The 18,673-nt window shown below is 38.4% G+C and overlaps 1 protein-coding gene across 4 annotated transcripts in view; it reads left to right on the top strand.

Moving 5' to 3' along the window:
- The window catches only part of kcnma1a (potassium large conductance calcium-activated channel, subfamily M, alpha member 1a), a 214,507-nt gene extending 198,390 nt beyond the window's left edge, over window positions 1-16,117 (top strand). For 2 of the 4 annotated variants that reach the window (XM_084323924.1, XM_084323925.1), the window contains 3 exons: window positions 180-404; window positions 6,870-6,898; window positions 9,892-16,117. In XM_084323924.1, coding sequence (XP_084180050.1) covers window positions 180-404; window positions 6,870-6,898; window positions 9,892-10,043 — 406 coding nt within the window. In that variant the 3' untranslated portion in view covers window positions 10,044-16,117. The remainder of the gene's footprint in view (window positions 1-179; window positions 405-6,869; window positions 6,899-9,891) is intronic. The other 2 variants (XM_084323923.1, XM_084323922.1) reach the window with 1 other exon arrangement.
- The last annotated feature ends 2,556 nt before the right edge of the window (window positions 16,118-18,673 follow it).

The following is an 18,673-nucleotide window of genomic DNA, read 5'->3' as shown; positions in this document are numbered from 1 at the left end:
TTTCCAATGCTAGCTTTCTGATGTTAGCTTTCCAATACCTTCATAATGTTGTTGTTCTTTTGTAAATGTGAGATTACGTGTCATTTTTTATTATCTTCTCATATTTTAATGAATCGCGCCAGACTTTTCTCATTCACAATAGATTAATCAACATTTGCTGCTCTCTCTCTCTTTTCCAGGTATGTCATAACCAACCCGCCGTACGGGTTTGAGCTGGTGCCGACAGACCTGATCTTCTGCCTGATGCAGTTTGACCACAACGCCGGTCAGTCGCGGACCAGTCTGTCCCACTCCTCCCACTCCTCCCACTCGTCCGTCAAAAAGACCTCCTCCATCCACTCCGCTCCGACAACAACCAACCGCGCCAACCGCGTCAAAAGCAGAGACCCACGGGACAAACAGAAGTATGTGCCCCTTTAAAATAAAAAAATAAAAAAGCCGTCTGACCCTCTGTGTCTGTGAACAGTGCCTGTGTCCTGTGTGACCCGTCGCAGGGTCCAGAGAGTGTGAGCATGTCTTGTGTGTCTGTGTTGGTATGAATACGTACGTCTATGGTGGGTCTGTACTGTATGTATGTGTGTACTGTGTGTACATCACAGTACTGGACATTTTCCATTCATTTGTATGGAGTCTTATTTTCTTTTGTCCCCCTTCTCTGGTAGCATCGTCAATACAATAGCAGCATTTATTTTCTGTCACTTGAAGTATGCTGTGGGTTTGCGACCAACACTAAATACATACACAGTGCAGCACATGACCTTAGATAGACTGGATGAGATGAACATACTTCTCCTTTTTTATCCTTTAAATGTAGAATCTGTAATGCTGTCGAACAGCGACCTCTGGGCAAAAAGCTTTGTTTGAATTTTTTTACATGTTGGAGTTGAGTAGGGATGAAGGAGGGGTTGCTACCACTGGCCACATCTCAGGCTCTGCCAAGAGAGGTTGTCTGGAGACATTCACAGTATAATAAGTTACTAAATCCCAACATCAGACCAAAACAAAAGCAATGTGCAATAAATACCAAGCAGGACTTTTTTGCTTAGAGGTCACTGTTGGACACCATTACAGATTCTACCTTTTAATGTTCTCTATTTCTCTGAGACATGATCAACTCTACTTCCCGAGTCACATGTAACCATGGAAGAAATAGCAAGCACGAATATCTTTGTGTTCTAGTGTTTTTTCCATGCCCGCTCTGGGAACCTGGTTTTAGGTGAAAGTGTGCAAACTTTTAAAAAGCATTGATATGTCAAATGTAACATCCTCACTACCAACATTTTCTTTCATTTTAAGAAAGATTATTCATTTTTGTGTTGGGTTACATTCATAAATGCTAAACGGAATACACAGTAGTACTATATTATACTGTATAATCCCCTCCCAAGTAACATTGGCAAACATTTTAAAACCTTAAATTGTATGTAGTTGTTTATTTTAACAACTTTCTCTTCTGTTGAAGTAGTCAGGTCAGTCTTGTTATCTCATCATTTAAAATTCCAGTTCTTGCCATGTTAAATCTTGCTTTGGCAGTTTTTGCCATGTTAAATCTTGCTTTGGCAGATTTTGTATAAATAATTTAGACTGAACTATGTTGTACTTGAATTGCACTTGCAAATACTACTACTAAAATGACTTGTCTTAATAGTCTATATTATTTTAATGTTATCTACCGTATATGAAACTTCATGTCCTTATGAATGCCTTTTTGATAGTGATCTCACATTCACACAGTAGATTTCTTTATCAACTGTTTCAGTATGAATAAGCATTGATTTATATCACTCATGTTATAAAAAGTACAAACTGCTACCATCATTAATAAAGTTCAATCTGAAATTATAAATACAATGGGTCTCATTCCCCAATATTTCCCAAAGACTTCTCTTGGAAGACTTATCTTGGAACCGACTGAGACAGAATCGATGACGCGCGGGGAAGATGTCTTAAGTGGCTCAAACGATCACAGCTGAGATACCGGCGATGAGGAATGTCACCATTCTGAAACATGAACGCGCGTTCCTGTCTAGGTCATTTACATACAAAACAACGCCTCCAGAGCTCCTTATAAGGCAGGCTCTGTGCCGTGTGCAAATAAAATCCAGAAAAGTTGAGAGTTTAGACACACCTGTCCAGCTCATTAAATGCAACTAATGATGCAGCCATGTGAAAATGGTGGCGGAAGCGCTTTGCTACCGATCAAAATGAGATTAGATTAATGTATTGTCATCATACAGAATACAGGCTACTACTCGTGACCCCCCCCCCCCCCCCCCCCCCACACACACACACATGCTCGCAGTACTGTATAGTCTACGTGCGTAATGAACAGTGATGCCGGTAACGCGTTACTAAGTAACGCGTTATTGTAATCTGATTACTTTCCCCCGAAAATAGTAATCTAACGCGTTAATCTTTAAAAGCCAGTAATCTGATTGCAGTTACTTGTCCAAGTGGCTGTGCATTACTATTTCGTTACTATCTCATCATAAATTCATAATGCAGGCGGAATGCAGTATTTTATTTCGTTTTCGACAGTCAAAAATACATTTTGAGCTGTTTTTCTTATTATTATTATGGAGTGACGTGGTGTGGCAGTGAAAGGGTTACACAAGAATGTGTCCCCGCGGCGTGACTGGACTCTCTGTCTGTGAGTGACTCTGCTTTGGCCCAATCACATTCCCCATCCACAGTCTGCGAATCAGAGGCAGAGTAGGGCGGGTCTTCACAGCACGTCATGTGACATATGCGCCAATCGTGTGACAGCAGGGCTCCGTTGTTATGTTCGTCTGAGAATTCATTTACAAAACGCTTGTCTAAACGAAGTGAAACCACAAGAAGACTTTTGCGGTTTCTGTTCAGACTTCCACCCCAAAACGCTCGTTTAAACGTAGCCTCAGTCAAAATACTGTCTACCGCTAAAAACAGCACATCCAATTGCATTGAAAGCATCTGGAATCACAACACTAGCCGACGCTTCGACTATGAATTGAAAATGGGGGACCCTGATGTAAACAAGACAAACGTCTTTCTCTGGTCTGCATCCCCTTAACAATTGTGTGTATTGAGCCGTACTGTATATTGTACCCATTCTGCAATCTGTTAAATAAAGTTTTCATTCATTCATTCATTCAGGTACAGGAGGACTTTCCCTATTGATTAATGTATATTTGATGGTGGCAGAGCAAAAGCTCTTATTTGCCAGATTTACAGTTAATTTACATGTTAAAGAGAGACTGATTGTATGTTTATAGAGAGACATTTATAAAAACAATTTAATAGTTACAGTTGATATAATTGAATAGTTCAGCCTGCATTTGTTAGATGTGAATAGATACACTGGTTTTGTACAACCACTGGCTGGCTGCTCTAATGCTGTGAGCATCATAGACTGTTGCTTTACCATACTTGATGGTACAGAAGCTGAAGCACTAGTTTAACAATTTACGTTATGTGCAGAGAAACAAGTTAAAAACAATTTATGCACTTTCAATAAAGCGTTTAAAAAAAACTGTTGGGGGAACGACGACGACTTCGTAACCTAGTTACTTTCAAAGTAACTAAGTTACTCTGATAATCAAGTAATCAGTAAAGTAACTTGGATTACTTTTTAAAGGAGTAATCAGTAATCAGTAATCGTATTACTTTTACAAGTAATCTGTGGCATCACTGGTAATGAATGAACGCAGTAGGCTTATATTATTCTAATGACTTGTTTTATTAGGAGATCGCAGATACTGCACTGCATAGTACAGTCCACCAGTCCGCTTCCCGACTCTGGCGGCCATAATATGTGTACTGTACTTACTGTACATACTGTATAGGGCAGAGTATATATATAGTATCTACTAAATCCTAATGAAACAAGTCATTAGAATAATATAAGCCTACTGTTCATTCATTAGACACGTAAGCTATACTGGCGCACACAAGACTTATGGAATATTAATGCAGTCTATTTCCACGCCATTAGCTTTAGTTCTTATTTATTTATTTATCCACTGTCATTTGCAGTGTTGGTGTAGTAGGCTACATAGTGTATTTCAATATCTGTTTTATTGATTAATGATATATTTGAAGGAATGCAAGTTATAGCCATATCAAACAAATGTCTGTCCCATTGTACCAATCATGGGATATATTGCATGTAGGCTATAACCTTTATTTTTTTAAATGTATAATTAATCAATAAAACAGATATGTAACAAATAAGAAATACAAATTCCACAGAAGGCATTAAATAATTATTATTTTCAATAATTTCACAATAATTGCATAATTGTGTTTGAATATCTGAGTAATTCAAGTAATTATACATTTGTCCAAAATAGCTGGTTCAGATATGGTTAATCCAGCTGCCCTGTGATCAGATGAATCCATATTATTTATTTTTCCGACATCCGCGTAATTTCTTATCGTACAAATATTGTCATATTTATTTGAATTGTGATTAAGTAATTAATTCCAAGGAGGCCTGTAGGGTTGACATGAAGGAATCACTATGATTCCTCCCAAATAAAGCCATTAAGAACATGGAGAACACAGTCTGTCAAGTTAATACAATTTTCAATCAATCAATCAATCAATCATAAGTGTGCTCCTCCGCACTCTTAAATTCTGCTCTCAGACACGACCGAATCCAATCTCAGGGAAGTTTGGGGAGTCTCTCTTTCAGCCCTAATATGTCGCAAATACGCCTGAGAGGAAATTTCTTGTCGTAAATCCGTTCGGGAATGAGACCCATTGTCTTAAGATGTCAATGACACATTTGTATTCATTGAGATTTTTGTACGATTTTGCAATGACTTTTAAAATATATTCATCATTCGTGAATGCTTGCCTAACTGATCATGTAAATCTTCATAAATGACTTTGAACAATATGTGAATTCCAGGGAAACAGTCTGTTATAACTTGTTCGTTATAGCTGCTTACAGCTGGTTAATTAGTTGCCAATCACTTATAAGTGTCTTCTGGACACGACTTAGTATTTAAGATAGACATTCCATGCTAACGTTTTAGTGGCTTCATGATACTTATTTTAGGAAATATTCACATGCTCTCTTTGAGTATAGGTTAACAAATAAACAAGTATGTTACATTTTTAACAGCTGCTGAGTGAATACTACAATCTTTCTATGGTTAGTAAACTATGCTTGAAACAAGAAACTTGTTTTTTTCTGCACAAATTAAAGGTGCTGTAAATGGTATTTGTTTTGTTAAAATAAGTGTTAAATACAGTAGCTGTACATTCCAACAGCCATCACTGATTTGTGATGTTTTTGGACAGTAACATGGGTCTCCCAGTCCCTCTGCTCTGCACTAAACAGAAAATAATGTTATGGTATCCTGTTCCCACTTTATCCAATCAGGAGATTCTGATTTCAATATTTGATTTCAAGAAATCCGGCTTAGCCAAATTTGCGTACTGCACTGGCAGATTATTTTATGTGTTTCAAACTAATATTTCCTTAAAACTGGCTTTTGTCAGACCATTTTTCAGTGTGGAGTTCTCTCTCCTGATTGGATAAAGTGGGAACGGGTCACCAGAAAACGTATTTTCTGTATTCTGCAGAGCGGAGGGACCCATGTTACTACTGAAACACAGAGTGTAGAGCTATTGTTTTAATATGTAAACCACTTTTAACAAAAGAATACCACTTACAGCACCTTTCATTTAAACTATACATTTTACAGATTTGTGTTGCTATTCTATCTACATGGCATTGCTTAACTTTTAATTTTGTGCTAATCTCAGTATGTTCGAGGTATTTAAACACATAAACACATTTGGTATGCAACCTGCATGGTGTTAAATCAGATTCTGAATTAAAACAAAGCTATATGTAGATGACATTACACTGCTTTGATAACAGGCATGGGCACAATATATGGCTGCTCAATTTTCTCATGTACAATAATGCTTATATAACTAGTACTACTAATATTATTTACACATTTCCTGACATGATCCATATTTTTTATTTCTTCCTTACTTTTGTTAAAGGGGCACTTCACCAAAGAACAATGCTGATTTATTTTGCACATAATTCCACACACATCCAAAGACTCATAAAGGAACACGCCAAATTTTGGGGAAATTTGCTTATTCTACCCTGGAGTTAGACAAGCAGATACTGTACATACCCTTTTCTTCTCTGTGCATGCATTAGGCTTCGGGAACAGCCGCACTGTTAGCCTAGCTTAGCGTCATTCACTGGAAGTAGGTGTGCCAGTGTAGCCTAGTTCACGAACAGTCACGAAATACACTCCAAATACAACTCCAAAACTTTCCTGTAAACATGTTGTATTTACCACGTGGAGAAAAAAATAAAGCAGATATATACCGTGTTCCTTTAACAGTTTTGAACGCATACATTTAGTTTGACAGTTATTGAGAATACATGAGTTTGAATATGGTCACCAGTGATGTCATCAGGGACATTGAATCCTTGTGTTGTGTTAATTTCAGCCCAATGGAATGATAAGGTAGCAGTCCATATAAGACAAGATGTATTGCTATATTTTCATCTACATCATTTCATTGAGGATTCAGTGTCTCCAATGACATCACTGGTGGCCATATTCAAACAAATTTACTCTTGAAGACTGTCAATCTAAATTAACATGTGCAAAACTGTTCAGGGTTTTTGAATGTGTGAGAGTATGTGTGCATAGTTTTTTGGTAAAGTGCCCCTTTAATGGCCGCAAGCACTGTTAAATCTACTGCAGCATTCGGATGTATAGAGCAATTTTTTCTTCTTCTGATCATCTTTACAGTGTGTGTTGTTGAACATCATATTAGTATGATGGTTGAAACATCTACCATTTAGCTTACATCTAGTATACCACTTTCTCTCCCTGTCAAAGTGCAACAAGGATGAATAGAATGGGTCAAGGTATGGAGGTGAATGACTATGCATGACGATAAAAAACAAAACAATGCATCCAACAAATAGAGGTTATGTCCTTGTTGGCTTTTTGCTTTTCTAGATGAAAAGCAAAGAAACTGAAACTGTAGCTCTGTGTTACCAAATGACACACATCATATGACTGCATCTGGACTGCATGGATATGAGTGTTCAATGCATTCTCTAATGTTACCATATGACTGTAGAAATAATTATATGGCCGTTTAAAGCCCCAATCTCTGATCATTTTACCATATCAATGTGGGTCTATTCACATACATTCATGAATAGTTTGATCTGTAGGTGTAAAGTACGCTATTTGGAACTTAATTTTTTAATCCATTGTAAATACTGTATACAGTAGTAGTAGTCCAGTGTTTACAAACATTCCCAATGTAAACAAACTGTTTACAGCCACCAAATACATAAAATACAAATAAATACTCACATTTATTTAGTGTTATTCCTTGTTTAAGACCTCAGTCAGTCAACAAGAGAATCAAAATGTATTTCTTATTTTCGGTGGTGGGGCTACCCATTTGTTTACAGTTGCATCATGGATTGGGCCTTTAATGGTTTGATGCCACTTCAGTTTATTCTCACTGAAGTGATCTTGGCTGTTGAATGGATGGAACATGTAGTTTCATGTATTATAAATCTGCCTTCACTCATGTCTATGAGAATGCATGTCTATGGACATTGCCAGTGGATGAATCATTGATTAATTGTACAGACCATCAACTTCTTGCTGGTCCCATAAAAAAAAATACAAAAAACCAGAAGGTTGCATCAAGCCAAAGCAGTTCAGTGATAACTTTCTGAGTATGAATACTCTTACACTGTTTCAATTTACAGATTTATCATTATCTTCTAATAGAGGCCTTTCACAGAACGTTTAGAATGCCCATTTGTCCACCAAACCATGTTGGACGAAACAGTGGTTGCTATGTGCAAAATAATGGTTGTTGCTATGTGTTGATATATGAGACATATTCAAATATATCATCAAAAAGGTCATAATATGGTGTCTTATTACTGGATCTTGTAAACAAGTCAACAGTGGGACAGTAATATCATGCTTTCCAACGTTTTGCCTACTCTATCACCACACAGAAATTAGGCATTTTCTTTTAAAAGTGGTTATCAACAATAGTTACAAGCAGAACCATTTATTACCAGAGTTTGGCCTGGTTGGATAGTATGGACGCCATGTTTTGGCCACCTTAGTGAGTCATAAGCCACTGACACTCTACTATATAACTCTTTTTGAAACCTCACTGTCCTGGTAATAAATAGCTCTGGTTACAGGCAGCCATGTTGGAGGAAAGAGAATAGACAAGCATTCAGTGCAAGGCCTCTATTTTCATGTGGTATACATTATTTTTTTTTAAAGATGATGATTGAGTAACTTCATGCCTGCTGACTAGGGCTGGCTATCGCCACTGATTTCCCGAATCTATTAGATTTCCGATGAAATTAGATTCCGATTCACAAGGTTCCAAATCGATTCGATTTCCGATTAAATTCGATTCAATGCTATACAATGTTAATGGTTCAAGGAACGCTCCTAACATGTTGCATTGTTTAAAATATCAATGTTTACATTAAGAATTGACTCTAAGGCAGTTACATGAATGTACTTTTTATTGGAACATTGGCTTTTGCATATGTCACATCTGGGTGATGTCACAAGTGGTTTCGTAGATTTGTGGTATTTCCACAATCATTATCTGTCTGCCACTATAGCCAATGGAAATGCTAGAAATGGTCACGGGGGCTGGGAGAACCAATGGAAAATGCCTATCCCGAGGCCAAACTTAATTGCCAACCCCTGGTCTACACCCTCCACCGACCGACAGTGGGGCAATGCGCGCAACGACCAGGAAGGGAATTGGTATAACGACTAAATTGAGGGATAAAAAAGAAATATATATATATATATAATCTTTAACTCATTCCCCGCCAACAATGAGTTTACTCGTTATTGGGAGCCGACGCTTGAACGCCAACAACGAGTATACTCGTTATTTGATTGTTTTTCCTTTTTTCGATATTTTTATTCATTATTCATCCAGGGACCTTGGTGTTACCATAGGGAATGAGTCTGAGATTGCCAAAGTGCAATACCGGCCGCATCCAGCTAAACGGCGGTATCGAGCACCCTTTGATACCTTGTATCTTGGCCTGTGCAATGGTCAAATGTCACCAGGCTCACTTTTCTTTGTCATGCGAATGGGGCAGTTATAACTATCGGATTGAGAAGCGTCAGATGCTCCAGATGCATGATGTGTGGTGGATTATGTTGGTGACACGATCGACGTATAAGGCTATTACTCAGCCCTTCGAGAATTACCCCAGACCACGCTATAACCATACATTCTTTTTCACATATTGAATGATAGATGGGTGATGTCAAATGGGCCATAGTATTGTATCCATAGCTATAATATAGAATATAGTTATAGCTCTACAAACAAGGTGACGCACTCTTATCTTTTAAAGCGTGGCAGTGCTAGAACGGGGCCCGTCTAATCCCCGGCGGTCAATGAGTTAATAATTTCTTTTATTTTTTTAAGATCGATCTTGGGATTTTATGAATAGATAATCGCTCATTCAAATGAAGATCGATTCAGAATCGGGAAATCGATTTTTTTTAACCCAGCCCTACTGCTGACCATCACAACAGCATATCATAGCATATTACAGCTTTGGGCTTTAGATGATTTGCACGTGGTTCAGGAGAAAATTGGGACATCAAGTGCCGCTTAATTTAATCTAATGGAAGTTTTTGTGTGTTCAAATACCTTTTTACACTGTTTCCCAATGTTCTGTGTGTACTTCAAACAGAAGCGAAACAGAAGCAAATCAAAGCAAAGGCGGTTTGGAATTCTCACAACTGTGAAACTGTAATTAATTGGTAAAAATCAATACCAATTAACTTTAATTTTTTTCTCTATATGATTTGGCTCTTTCTTTCTCAGAAAAGACATGGTTTACAGATGAGCCCGACAGCACACACCAGAGGAACACACAGAGCAAGTCCGTGAACACCCATACAGCCAACCAAGTCACTCAGTATAAATCCACGAGCAACCTCATCCCGCCCATCCGCGAAGTAGAAGACGAGTGCTGAGCTCCTGACCTGTTGCCGACACCTGGACTCCCAGGAAGACCTCTGGGACACACGCATCGGTGTTGGCGTTGGACGGCATCGCACCTGGAGAATCAACCAGTGATCAAATATCATTAAGAGAGATAAAAACGACACAACACAATCTTCTCGGTCACCTGTACAGTTGTCGATGACAAGCTTTTGAGCATACCTGTATTCACAATTGTAGGTAAAATATACAGTATATAAAGACAATCATAATCAAATGTCACATGGCCATTAGTTTGCACCGCTAGACTTTTTTTTAGTGACCAGACTCCGTGAAAAGAAAGATTTCTTCCGTTTTGGGGGAATGAGGGTCACTTTGAGAAGAATAGCAACACGAGGCAACTCAATACAGTTCACGGCATTATCATTATCATTACTGGGAGAAGTTTTACGATTGTAAACACTGCCTTTTTTTTTTCTCTCCGCTGTCATTGAATAACTATATCTTTACTCGGTGTCCAGAGTTATTCTGTACAGTATAGTAATGTGTATTTTACATCCAGCTGACTGTAAACAACATTAAGTAAGTTTGCTGAGGTGTTTTATTGTTTCCTTGCCCAAAGCAACCCCACCACACACAATGGCACTGTTGTTGAGTGACTTTCAATATGCCTTTGCCATATAGAGCTATTTCACAACATTTGTGACAGTTTAGATGGCCAATGACCATGACAAAATGGTGTTTGGCCCTAGCCTTATTTCTTACCTGACATTTTCTTTATTTTATTTGCCTTTCTAAATTATGTTTGATAGCATAGAATTATGTTTGATATACAGTAAGTGCTTTCATATCACTGTTTGGATGCAATTTCCCAGAAATCTTATGATACTAAGTACAGCATATATAAGGTTTTGACATATCTACAGAGTTACTCCAATGGAAACATTTTATTTATTAATTTAAACCAACAGTCAATGGCATGTCAGTAAACAAACATGATAGGGCTGTTTTGAAGGAGATATTATGATGCTATGTAAAACATATCATGGACAACATAGCCAAATGCTATTATATCGCCTCTTACTATAGCCTATAGTAACTTTAGGTGAGTTGAAACAATCACCAATGAAAGCCACATATCGCATAGAGTGGTCATTTAGGAGTCCTCCTTTGGGCTTGTCACACATGCCTGACGCAGGGTGATTTGAGTGTTCTTATATTATGTATTCCATGATCTATCCTAATAATCCATAATCTGAGATGATCACGCTTTTCTAGATACTCCAATAACAGCTCCATCATAAATGGTTCCAAATTAGGTTTTTTGCTAATTACACCATCCTCTTTCATACCACATCTTTCAACTGAAACAATAAAAAGACTTGTCAGTGGTTTTAGATAAATCAACGTGGTCATCAATCACAATCAATAATATCTATACACCAAACAATTATGCACATCTGTTGAAGCACCAATAATGAATGTTTAGCAAATACAAACTGAAAACTTAGCCAAGAATAGTTGTTCATCACATCTTATTACTAGAAATAATAGAGTCCTGCTGTATTTTATTTTTAAATGCAATTTTATAGAATTTTAATACAATTACATTAACAGTATAATCCACCTCTCTCTTTGCCTCCCTCCCCCTCAAACATATACAACTCACCCCCCACCTACCACAAACAATCCTTGGGTCTACATTGAAAATAGTATTATTTTTAATAATAATAATAATAATAATAAACCAAACTGAAAGACAAGTAGCTTACAGGGCATACATAAGATCTAATTGGTCAAATGGACTAGTATTAATATAACAAATGCATACACAGGCTACTTCTTGAGTTGCATAAACATAGGACACATACTATGCCACAGTCTTTATTAAGCCATTATGTGGACAACACACAGTAAGTAGAAAATTACATGGACTAAAAATGTACTAAATAAATAAACAAATACAATAGTAATAATAAAATAAATACATCAAATATTTTTCAGTAATTAAAATAAATTTGGGATTACAAGTAATCCTTAGGACATTATACTAGTAAGAGAAGTAAGATATATGGTTGATCAATCAGAAGCCTTTTTAGCTCGCTGAAATGTGATTGAGTGAAATGTGAATATTAAGGGTTGCCACCTGACATAAAATTTCTCAATTGAACCTCTAAGTGTAAACTTGATTTTATCCAGTTTGAGAAAAAATTACCAACCAGGAGGACGCTAATGGTGGGCTAGTATGCAGAGGGAAGAAAATGTAATTACATCTGCCTGTACATGTGTTTGGCATGTACATTTGGCATGTCTACAGGAACCCCAAAGATGGCAATCAAGGGACATGGCTCCAGATCTGTTAGAACATCAGATAAAAGTTTGGCCCAAACTTTTAGAAATTTTGGACAAAAATACAACATGTGACTAAGGTCACATCTGCTATTCACATTTGGGTATATTTCTGATCATTTGGCATTGGAATAGTGGGTCCTATGAAGGACCTAAAACTGTATGAGACCCAGTCATGCACATGCAGTAGTAAAGCTTACCCTTTCAATAGCCTCACCCCATCAGTCATCTGAAAGCTCAACATGCATTTTTTTCTCCCAAGCAGCTTTCGCTTGGCAACATATTTATTGTTAAATGACATAAGGCAAAGATAAATCCGAGAGATGAGTGATTTCTGACTGGGCCTAAATTTGAATAGTTCCTCCCAAGGCAACAACGTTGGTAGTGAAGGAAACAAAGGAAACTGAGTGGATACATAATGTCATACTTGAAAATAATGGAAGAAATGAGAGTCATGTTTGCTCGACAGGGATACAAAGATAGAGAAAAACTTTACTATGATAAAGGTCTCGAAAGCTAGGAAAAAGGATTCCAAATCCGAAGGGAGGAATAAGTGATTAGTGACCTAAAGTCGAAGCAGAAGTGAATTTCAAGTGATGCCGGAACTGACACCAGATTTTTAGGGAAGTCAACACAACACAAATTTCTTGTGTACTGGGATAGAAGTTGGGTATGATGAACATATTAGAACAAGGAGAGATGTTGACATGCATGACTTGGCCTTGATTGAACACCAGGAGGTATCAGCTGCATGGAACCAGAATAATAACTTGAACATTTTAGCTGCCTAGTAATAGTACATGCAATTTGGTAGGCCAAGGCCTCCCCCAAATTTACTTTCCTGCAGTATACTATTAATTCTAGGATGTTTCCCGTCCAAATAAATAATGTAAAGTTTGTTTAAATGATTGCTTAATGAAAAAACTTGTGTGGCCTTTGGTAAAATGGTAATTTTGACATTTTGTCATTTAGAATGTTAGAGTCAAAGGGAGGTTATTTCATCACTGAAGATTTGAGAAAGTTTGGGAGTGAAGTTTACATAATAAAGAGCTGCATGAGAGCTCATTAACGCCAGATATTTGAACCCTGATTGTCTCATGTGGAAAGCAGTTATATTAATGGAAAAACATTTGCTTTTCTGAAGATTTAGCTTGTAGCCAGAAATAATAATTAATTCACTGTGGGAATAGCAGCTGCAGGGTTTGTAACATAAAGTAACAGGTTGTCTGCATATAAAGATATCCAATGTTCTATACCCTCCCGGCAAAACTCCATAGAATAGGGGGGAGAAACACAGGGCTATTGAAAGGGGCTCTATCGCTAAAGCAAATAAAAGTGGACTTAAAGGGCAACCTTGACGAGTCCCACATGACAAAATAATGAGATGGCTTATCATTAGTGCAGACTGTGTTAGTACATAGAAGACAGATCCATGAGGTGAAACAGTCACCAAAGCCATTTTTTAAGAGCAGCAAACATTTCCACTCATTCTATCAAACACTTTTTCTGCGTCTAATGACAACTCTTGAGACAATGTCAGGAAGAATCACCTCCAGCCAACCTGCCAACACCTTTGCTAACACTTTGACATACACATTTAGAAGGGACATGTGTCTATAGGTTCCACAGGAAGTGGGGTCCTTTTTGTTTTTGAGTGAAAGTGAGTGGCAATATACCATGACTCATTGTATACATCCAAAAGAAGTGAGGCTAGCTCATTGCAAAACTCAGTTGGATAGCCATCCAGGCCTGGGGATTTATAAAGTCCTGCAGTATTGGCACACCAGAACAGTGATTCTCAACCTAGGACTTGGACAGGACCCCCCTCATGAAAACATATGCAAAATTAAATGACTGTTTATAATAATAAAAAAATATATATACATATGTTCTTGTAAAATAATGAATAAGAAGTCCCAAATTACCAATCATATTTTACATAATATATAAAACGCATCCCTCTGTCTTTTGGGGCCACACACCAACAAGGTTGATAACCACTGACCTAGGGCATGGTTTCTTAAAAATTTTCAAATCAGGGACCCAAATGATATATATATATAATTGTTGTTGTTGTTATTATTATTATTATTATTATTATTATTATTATTATTATTATTATTATTATTATTATTATTATTATTATTATTATTATTATTATTATTATTATTATTATTATTATTATTATTATTATTTTCTTGTGGGTCCCAGGGAACCACCAGAAGAAGGCCCGTGACCCATTTTGGAATCCAGGACTTACACTATTCGATCTTAAGGCAGACAGAGTATGACATTCTTACTGGCGTTGAGGACATCTAAACTTTCCAAGCCTCAATGTCAGTATTGTATCAGGCAGGTCAAAGATCAAAGGAGGGCTCCCATTAACTCATTCAGAGCCACGCTTAAACTATATCTTAAATTATGGCTATGGGTCTAATACACCCATCGCTTATCAATGACTTGCTTGCAGTCAACATGTACGAAACGGATTGTTTTTTCATCAGTACATTTCCGTTTTATACCGTTTTGAATACGAGTATAGTTTTGGAGATTTCTAGTAATTCCAGAGAAATACGCGATAATCGCCCTTTAGTGGAATACACAAAACACGTTGTCATTTTTCGGCTGATTTATGTATCGTTTTCAAATAAACACTAGATTATCGAGAGTATATGTGTCCTTATGCACGATACAAAAGCGGGCTGAAAAATCGTTTATTCGTGACTTGCTCAGCGCTAACGTCACACACACACACGCACGCTCCGATGGCGGTGATAGGAACATCTGATTAACCCAAGATTCATAACATAAATTCCTTACCTCACATCAGATGTTCTGCAAAAAGATTAATCCAATTCCTGATTGCCATTCCAAATATCGATCGCGTTTATTGATCCAACTTTATAGTCCAAAACACATAATCGACGCTGCTCTGAGTGTCCTCAGTCAATGTGGTAACACGATACTGCTTGCCCGAGAAGGGAAACCCGGACCGGAGTTATTTTTTCGATGCACATTCCCAGCCAATCCAATCCAATGATGTGCAATACCATCCGGGAGACGATAGGCGGCGGTATTTGCCCTTTTGCGAGCTCAGACCCATTCCCAATGATAACATCAGGTTGGATGGATAAAAATGAATGGATATCGCTAATAAAACAGAACGGTTGGCTAGTTAACCCGACTATACTCGTGGTTGGCACGGAATGGGTTAAAGACCCACTGATGCGAGAAGAGGCTTGTAGTTTAACTGAAGTGTTACTTTCACATTAAGTTTCAGAAACATACTTTCCATCCTGCCAGCTCATCATACTTCCATTAACGCATATATCAAATCTTTTGAGTCTTGATTTTTAGCTGGTAAATTATTACAGGTGATACATATATATTCCCTGGAGGTGACTAGAACATAGTATTCATAATCTGAGTAAGAAAAAAGTCTTAAAGCAACTTTCAAATCAGTAATAGCTAAATCTAATATCAATTCTTGTTTTAGGTTATTATATTTAATGTACTCTTTGAAGAGTGTTTGTAAAGCTTTATGAAAATATTCCTTTCAATTGTATACATTTCTTTGAGAGATAGTATCTGTGGAGCTGAAAGGCAGTTGGGATTGCAGTCTAGTTTGTTTTATTTTGTGTATTATTATGATTATTATTATATTTTTTGCACATCTACTTGTAGATACAATGACACTGCTGATAATATATCTGACTATGTCATAATACCCAATAAATACAGTATATTGTCTTGTACAAATAGGGTTGTAAATAACTTGTATATGATTTTCATTTTGTATTTTCACAAATTAAAAGCTGTATTGTGTTCTATGTCATGTCATCTATTTTTCAGTTGAATGGACAATTATCCTTTGGTTAAAACAACAACAACAAAAGATACTGTATAACCCTTGCTGTGCTGGGTAATATACAGTGCCTCTAGACCACATTTTATACAGTATGTGTTTACAGTCCTTCCAGTTCCATGTTTCTTTTTTTTTTATCCACTTTTTCTCCCCATTTTCTATTTTTCTCCCATCCCAATTTCGTAGTGTCCAATTCTTCCCTCCCCTGTCTCGAACGATGCTAGACTATGCCTCCCACTGGTCGGCTGTAGTGAGAACAGAAGCCTTGCATCACGTGTCCCCTCCGGTACACGAGGAGGCAGCCTGTCGCATCTTTTCACCGCAGCAGCTCGAACTCTCAGTGGCGAGGAGTAACGCGTGGGAGGCTCCCGCTGCCCCCGCTACTTCCTGCTTCCGCCGCACCGGCGTCACCAAACCGACCGCTGTCCACAACGTCCAATCCCCACCCACCGGCTTTCCCACCCTCTAACACTTGCCAATTGTGTTAGTATGAACGACCGGCCAGCCGGTAGCAACGCCGAGAGCTGGGCTCGAACCCAGCGTCTCCTGCGTTAGAGGCGAGAGCCTTGCCCACTGCGCTAATCAGCCACCCAGTTCCATGTTTCCACAGAGTCTGTCCTATATAAAGACCCATCCTCTCTGATGTTGACACCTTGCGATTGCCAGATAAGTCGCGTGACAGGGGACACCTCGGCGCACCCCCCTCTGGATAACAGTTGATAAAAACATTCTCCCCATCCTCACCTTGGGGATGTAGAGGGGTCCATCATGGCGCTTATTAACCACCTTACACACAGCAAGAGACTGTCAGCGTGCCAATAATATTTACTGTCTGACACCTCGCCGCTACACAGCAACTAGAGGGGCTGTTGAGCACTGATCCTCCCTCCTGCAGCCTGGTCCTGGAAGAAAAGCACACTAGATAAACTGTAGCTATGACAATACCATTGAAATAGTAATGCTCACTGATCGCATCAACTGTTTACTATAGAGAAATGGGCAAAATAAATTGTGACTACTATTAAGCTACTCAAAGGTTACTGTGCAACAGTATGTTGGTATTATTGGAAACTACTGTAGGATGTCAACTAATGTATTATGTAACCTTTATTTTAAACCCTCTTTGCATCAAAACATTCAATGGAGAAAAAAAATCTAGCTTGTTTAGAGAGAGAAGGGCAAGGTGGGGTTGTTGTCAGTTACAATCAGGAGTCCTCACCAGTCTGAGTGGGTTGTACATGTCACATGCACATGTGCACGCACACACACACACACACACACGCACAACCTCCTTTCTTGGAGACAACACCTCCTCCAGAGCAGCACAGGCTGAGGCTGGTGATAATAGTTTCCATGACAATGCGGCACTCCAAGTGCATCAATGCCAGGCCGGATAAACAGTGATCCTTTACCAAAACAAGGGGGTCATTACAGAGGCTTGTCAAATCAATGCCGAGAGTGTCCCGGCTGATTAAGGCGTCCCGTCTCAGTCCTGACACAGTGTCAATACTGGCTGGCCTGTGGCACAGCGCTCCCATCATTGGACTGAAATGCCTATCAGTCAGGCAGCTGAGCTGGACTAATGATTCCCTGTGCTGCTGCCTATTAAGGGGACATGACAATTTAATCCTGTGGGCCAGGCAAGGAAAAAGTGACCTTGGTGCTTTATACTGAGGCCAAGTTAAATTGACAAGAGCAGATAAATCTTTACCTTGGGCTATTAACAGAATTAAACAACAACAATGACAACAACAACAAAGAGAGACAGGCTTCTCTCTGTTCTGTTTCTCTCAGCTATTCTGATTCTCAGTGCTGTTTGAGGAAACCCATAAACACATGACCTTTACAATACCGCTGTGTCTCTCCAAAAACCCATTATCTCTTTTGAATATGAAAACAATCTCAAAACACTGGATATCCCAAGCGAAGCCTGCCTAATTAGTATGATGTAAGGTTTGGAAGAAATAACCAGGAGATATTATTGCAACGTCAATGTTTTTGTGTTTTTCTTCCCCTGACTGAGGTAGACTTTTAAGCTGTGTGATCAAGTCAATGTCTGTAACAAGAGGGAGAGTCAATATAAAAGCCATGGCTTTAATTCCTCTATGTACTTCCACAAAGCCTGGATATTGAATGTGGGTATTACATGAAGATCTGGGTTTTCAGATGTTCAAAGCCATTCTCGCATGGCCCCGGGGCAAGGTATATTGCCTTGGACATCTATCTTAAGGCTATGAGAACATTGTCTACATGGTTGGAAAAAGGCCATGTGTTTACACAGATGTTTCAGGCTTTTAGAACACAGATATTCTGTGCCAGGCTATAGCAGCATCTTTTGTGCCGAGGGCCACATACATTTTGCATTAGCTTCCTCTTTGATACAGAAATGAGTGTGGGCAGGGGAAACCACAGGCGAGCACACAGGGTTTGAACAAAGGGTGCAAGGGT

The sequence above is a fragment of the Notolepis coatsorum genome (assembly GCF_963971535.1).
Source record: "Notolepis coatsorum genome assembly, chromosome: 10".
In the NCBI taxonomy this organism is placed as follows: domain Eukaryota; kingdom Metazoa; phylum Chordata; class Actinopteri; order Aulopiformes; family Paralepididae; genus Notolepis; species Notolepis coatsorum.
The sequence above is the reverse complement of the archived record's forward strand: the minus strand, read 5'-3'. Positions and strand labels throughout refer to the sequence as shown.